The 6,174-nt window shown below is 36.2% G+C and overlaps 1 protein-coding gene across 2 annotated transcripts; it reads right to left on the minus strand.

Annotated features, from left to right (window-relative positions):
* Window positions 1–471: 471 nt before the first annotated feature.
* Window positions 472–5,302, minus strand: LOC111396813. Of its 2 annotated transcripts, XM_023023343.1 has the most exons (4): window positions 4,522–5,302; window positions 1,148–1,219; window positions 875–1,020; window positions 472–789 (listed from the first exon to the last, which is right to left on the minus strand). In XM_023023343.1, the coding sequence occupies exons 1-4, from the start codon at window positions 5,092–5,094 to the stop codon at window positions 711–713; spliced, it is 870 nt and encodes a 289-aa protein (XP_022879111.1). In that variant the 5' UTR covers window positions 5,095–5,302; the 3' UTR covers window positions 472–710. The 2 variants fall into 2 exon arrangements, with proteins under 2 accessions (XP_022879111.1, XP_022879120.1); XM_023023352.1 differs by lacking the exon at window positions 875–1,020 and having other exon boundaries at window positions 4,522–5,283.
* Window positions 5,303–6,174: the final 872 nt, after the last annotated feature.

Here is a 6,174-nt window from a genome sequence, read left to right on the forward strand (position 1 = left end):
TGCGGTGATGGTGGTGTAGTAGCATATAAAGTCAAAGATGACTTTAATGATCGTGACAGTGTTGTCAGTTTTATTGGCGATGATCAATGACACGGGAAGATGGTGGTGAGATGAGGTTCGGCATGGGAAAGGGGGGAGGTGGCAGTTATCTCAACTGGCAATTGTTTTATCCTGTCACATAAATCAAAGAAGAGGTCTATGAGTTGAGCTCTAATTCTTACTCTAGAAAGTAAAAATAAAGGAAAGGAAATCAATTCACGTCCACACATTGTCGTAGGTAAAGTTTATACAAGTGGTGCATTGGCTAATATAGGCAGCCGTAAAGTTGATCAAAGGAAGAGGAGTCATCCCGGAGGCATAGGCTCCATTACGGGTAACATGAATGGATTTGCAAGCCAGGATCCAAGCGCAGTTAGTGCATTACGAGGAGATTATTCATTCTATACTTTGACGTTCTTGGACAAAAACACGAATAAAAATCAGCAAGTAGCATTTTGTATTGCAATTCTCCCCCCACAACCAAAATAGCGACGTTTCATGTGCAGCAACAATACAGGACTCTGGACCAGAATCAATATACCAACTATTTTTCACAACTATCGATCTACTTTGTTTCTCTAAAACAAAAGAATATACACGTGATATATAATAGTATGTTACCATCGGACCATGATGAGCTGTTGTATCGTAGGGCAGACACCTACCAAAATCTAACGACATGTAAATGGTGTCTTTCCATTTCCTTCAGGATGCCGTAACAAATGCACACTCCTAGCTCTCTTTGGAAATCTGCATGCATTATCAAATAATCCAATACTGTCAGAAATAGAATTACCTAAGTCATTTAAGTTTCCTAATAGAACAGAATACTCACAAGAATGTCACTTTACTAGTCATGTGTGTCAACACTACGTTGGCCACAACCAACCCGAGATGGAGAAAGGGAAGGGAAGAGTAGGGTTGGAAAGGGGAAGTAAAGTATTGATGGTTTTTATGCAGTGCACTGGGGAGAATTAACAACTGCGTGCCATTAACTATATTAACTATAATTGAAAGTAATGGACAGATAATTGCTCCTCCCATTATATGCATGCAAGAAATGATCGATCAAAATGCAGGTGAAGCCAGTTAAGAATGGGAACTTTACCTCTGGGTAGCAACTTTGTCGGGCAATTTTTTGGTTGCGTGTATTTACAATGACTTCGCATGATATTTGAGTCTGCAGAAGATCACAGTAGGATTACGAGGAATTGATAAATTTGATATTTGATCTGCATATTGATCTTTCTATTCTACATGGTCGATAACAAATCCATATGTACATAAAAGAATATAATTTAAGGGGATTTAGTAAAATATTCGAACCAAAACATCAGAAAAGAAGAAATATGAAAGAAAGAAAGCAAAAATTGAACCATCTCATATTTGAAGACATAAAAAGGAGAATTTGCTGACTTGATTCCAGAACTGGCAGAATGCTGTCTTAAATAGTATCAGTTAAATGACTCCACAAGCTAAATATGGGTTGTTCAGATTTTCTGCATAATTAGAACATCTTGATGACCTAACTGATTTATCATCTTAGCATGCATTTAGAAAGTAAAATCGACTAAGGAAATTCGAGTTCCTAATAATAATAATAATAAACTATAGCAACTCTGGGCATCAGTTCGTATACTCAGTATTGACAGTAAAAAAATTAAGTAAAAGTAGCTATGAATTTCAAGGTCGGTTATACAGTAAAAATAGTTCCATTTGGTTTTGTATCCAACAGAACGAATCGAACCATGAGCCAATGGTTTTTTTAGTAATGGAACCAAATGATTTTGTTAAACATATGGAACCAAATTGGAACCGGACCGTTCGATGCTGCTTTGGTTTGGTTTGGTTCTAGTTTCATTATTGATTGAGAAAAAAAAAAAAGAAAAAGAACATTTGAGGAATAAGAACGAAAGGTTGAAATTTCAATTTCAGAAATCCATACGACGATGGTGGCTAAGCACAACTGTAGACGGCATGCAGTAGTAGTTGATCTCCGCGTGAAAGTCGGTATATAAATTGAAAATGAAAAATGAATTAGGATTTGGGTCCCCAAAATGAATTAGGGTCTCTAGTCTCCACTTTGAGAAATGAGAAACTGAATGTACATGACCTTATCCTATTTTCAAATTTTTTGTGTGAATTATAATTCACTATTTTGTAATTTATATATATATAAAATTTAAATATTGAGTTTGGTTCTTGGTTCTAGAACAAGGATGGAACCAAAATCAAATAGTTCTCAGTTCTAACAACCAGAATTATTATTATTATTATTATTATTATTATTATTATTATTATTATTATCATTTTTTTTTTTTTTAGTAGAACCGAATCACTCGATTTGGTTTGGTCATTTTGTCAACTCCTAGTTGGTCATAAAAATTATGTTCATTTGTCAAGTTCATTTCGAACTTCTTGAAAGTTGATCCTACCATTTTATCTCATACTGGCAAAACGTTTAGTTCTTTTACATTTTAAAATTTATAAACTTGATTTCATTTCAATTAAAAGAGCACATACTGGTTTGTTTTTAAGATTAACTTTTGTCACAATATCTGTCGTATGTATCCAAACACATTTTTAATCTGCAAGAATGGCTACTTAATTGGCTAGCTCGTCCCAGTCATGCTTCGAGGCTTGATCATAGACAGTGCACAAGAGAAAACCAAGTTCACCAATTAGGGTTAATCTACATTCAAAACCATATCTAACAGCAATCATCTCGTGCATCCCATATGGGCTTACACTAATTTGACAAAGAACAACAACAACAATAAACTGCAACACCCACAATACCACTTCAACATTCGTTAAAGCACTCAGCCTAAACAAATTAAAGAAGTGACTTGAAACCTCCATTTCACATTTCATTTGATCCATATTGTTGATCCATTTATATTTCAAGAGACTATCTAAAACCATCACATACGCATAATAAAAGTACTTCAGTATTTATCAATGTTCTGAACACCAGATCAGCCACTAACCCGGTAAAGCTAAAAGGACTAGGGATCAAACAGTCAAATCGAGGATGAACTGGGGTTGACCCAAAAATTAAAATTATTAAAAAAATGATTTATTCATAGATTTATAAATATAATTAAAAATTTCTATTAATTAAAATAATATTCTAAAGTCCATGAGTTAACCAATAATATTTATGGAGCCATCTAACATTAAGTGAGAACTAATTGGCCAAAAACTACTTTAACATAACAATACACAGCCCACATATTCAAATCCTACTATTTTCATTTTAACCTGGGCCTGCATTAGTTTCAGATCTAAATGTGCAGTTACCTTCCGATTCTCAATGGCAACTCATTTTCTCTCTCATGCATATAAATAGTTGCAGAATCTATATGTTTTCATTTCTTTGTAAGGTTAGTTTGGATTTTGGATATTTTGACTATAACGTAGCACAAAGGCTTCGCCATGGAGACAATGGGCTTCGGTGATTATTGGACGACCAGATAAATGTTAGCAAAGCTTTGTTCTATATTTCACCAACTCTCTTTTTCTTTTTTTTGGGCAAAATCAACCGTTGAACCTTCAAAAACCGTGTCCTGTTCACCAGTTTCGGTTGAACCAGACAGTGCGCTGGTCCGGTTCAGTTCGGTTTTCAGAATACTGGTATTTTCTGCTTTTTTGGAATATTGTAAGATATTATCTTTACTCAATAATAACCCCCAGTATAACTTGGGCTAAACATAACAAGACGAGCAATATCTACTACCATTCACATAAAAGGAGCAACTGAGCAAGTAATGCACATTCACAGTTTTTTATGGCTTTCTTAACTTTTGGCACTTACCCATTTAAATCTTCAAACCTATATACATAAAACAACCTTGAACAACTATATCATTGTTGTAAATCCTTAACCATCCATTTAATGTTTATAATTTGTCTAATTGTTTCCACAGTATATTCCTTTATATCACCATTGAGTATTAATCATCGTTATTACTAAATGTCTAGTTGTCATAATTCAGACTGTCAACAAACCTCGCTCAAAATTTGAACCAATTATAGTCAAGTTAAAAAATAATCACAGGTGCAAACTCTTTATCTTTGCTATCTACAAAGTAACCATATCTTACGGAACTTGCCAACCTAGAACTACATTTTGCTCCAAGTACTAATTAATTTTAATTGTTAAGACGACCTTTCTATTAAGCCATCATATCAAACGTTCTTTTTCCACTGAGGTCACATACTGCTTCAGTATTCAAAAAACATCTATCTTGAATTCTCAAAGTAGTGTAATATAGCCCAATAAGTCAAAATCTGCAAATGAAATTTCACCCAAACAGCTCTGTTAATACACAATTACGTGAATTCTTACTTGGCCCGAGCCTAAATCGTAGATATCTAAAACTGCTATTTTAGAAGGGCTCATATTCAATCTATGCTATATAACAATTCAGTAAACAGCAATATTACCATTTATACTTGAAAGTTGTAAGCAAGATTTACCTTTAAATGAAGGTCGAAAAAGAACACTCCAAATTTCCCACTAATCTGGGAAGTCATATCGAACGGGATCGCACCCTTTGCCAAGTCCTCCAGCAACGGAATCACGTCGCTCAATATCTCAACTCCGTCGAGAACGAGCGTGGCGTTGATATTCGACGTTCCACGGGCCTTGATGTCACCACCATCGGACATAACAGACCCCAATCGCTTCCCTCTGTAGTCAATGGCGACAAGTAAAGAATCGTAGTCAATGGAGTAGAAGTCTTTGTTCCTTACCTTGATGGTGAGATCTAGGGTGATGTCGAGGGAGATTTTAGGGCGGGTATGAAAGTGGAGGCGATCAAGACGGAGGCGAACGATTGAGAGGTCGGGATCGGAGGGCCAGAGGAGGTAGGCGGCGGCGGCGAGGAAGGGCAATAAAGTGGCAAAGCATATTAGGCAGCGGCGGCAGGATTTACTCAGAAGACGGTGGGTGTGCGGTGGTTGGTAGGTCAATAGTACAACGTATGGTGGTTCTTGGTGTTGGGAGTCGGAGAGGAGAGGCTGCGAATCAGAGTGCCTCGTTGAACGCATTTTTTGTTGGTAAATAAATGATTGCCGTGAACTCTTCCCCCGGAGATATATGAAGCAGAGGTAGGTCCAGTTTCTTCTCTGCAATTTTGTCAAGTTTCAGCTAAAACCGCCATTTATAACTTGAAAAATTGAAATCGCACTAAAAGACGAAATTGAGGTGGACGATCTTGCATGGGAAAGCGTTGTAAAAATCTTAAGATTTTCAATTTTGATTGCAGCCAGCAGTGGCAGGTTCTGATTAGCTGAGTATCCTACCCTAATCCTATCCCGTGTTGAATTTTACTTTCTTTACTTTTTTATTGAATTATTGATTTAATCAAATCATTCTTTTCTTCGTAGTTTTGTGGGAAATAATCAATCATGCATTCTCTTCACTATTTCATATAAAGGTTTCTCGCTGGTAGGAGGTTTGAGAGTTAAAAAGAACACCACCATACAAGAAAATTTGCATCCACGACTCCACGAGCATGGCACACTCGACAGCTGAAAGACTACATTTATGTTAAAAGGCATCATGTGAAAGTAAAGTTATGGTGCACTTTCCTATCGACACGTCATAAAGGAAGATCCACAGAGAGAAAGACCATATTTCGAATATTCGACTCAAGTGTGTATAAGTTGTGATCGCATTCGAATTTACTCGGATGACGATCCAGGGAGCAATGCCGCCATTTCTCATGATTAGTCGAGCGAAACTTGAATAGCTAATTCACCAAAAAAAATAAAATAATAAAGTAAATTGCATTCGTGATTGGACTAATATTTGAATAACAAAATACTACGCTCCTAAATAATACTTAAACATAAAATTACTTCGTTTAACAATAAGAAAATCATGAAGAGGAACTAGGAATGGCATGCAATTGGAGAGCACTTGAGATTGCATTAGAAAAGATGATATAGGGAGCAGAAGCCTTGTTATCCATGCCAATGACATATTTTCCGTTTTCCTCTATTTTTCATCATAAATATATCAAAAACAATGAACCTATTGTGAAATTGGTAAATTTTACCAAGTCAGTTCAGCAAACCACCACTCCTAGGGATGGATTTTTTTTTTGGGGGCGCGCCGGGGGGTTC

The sequence above is a fragment of the Olea europaea genome, chromosome 1 (genome assembly GCF_002742605.1).
Source record: "Olea europaea var. sylvestris chromosome 1, O_europaea_v1, whole genome shotgun sequence".
Classification (NCBI taxonomy): domain Eukaryota; kingdom Viridiplantae; phylum Streptophyta; class Magnoliopsida; order Lamiales; family Oleaceae; genus Olea; species Olea europaea.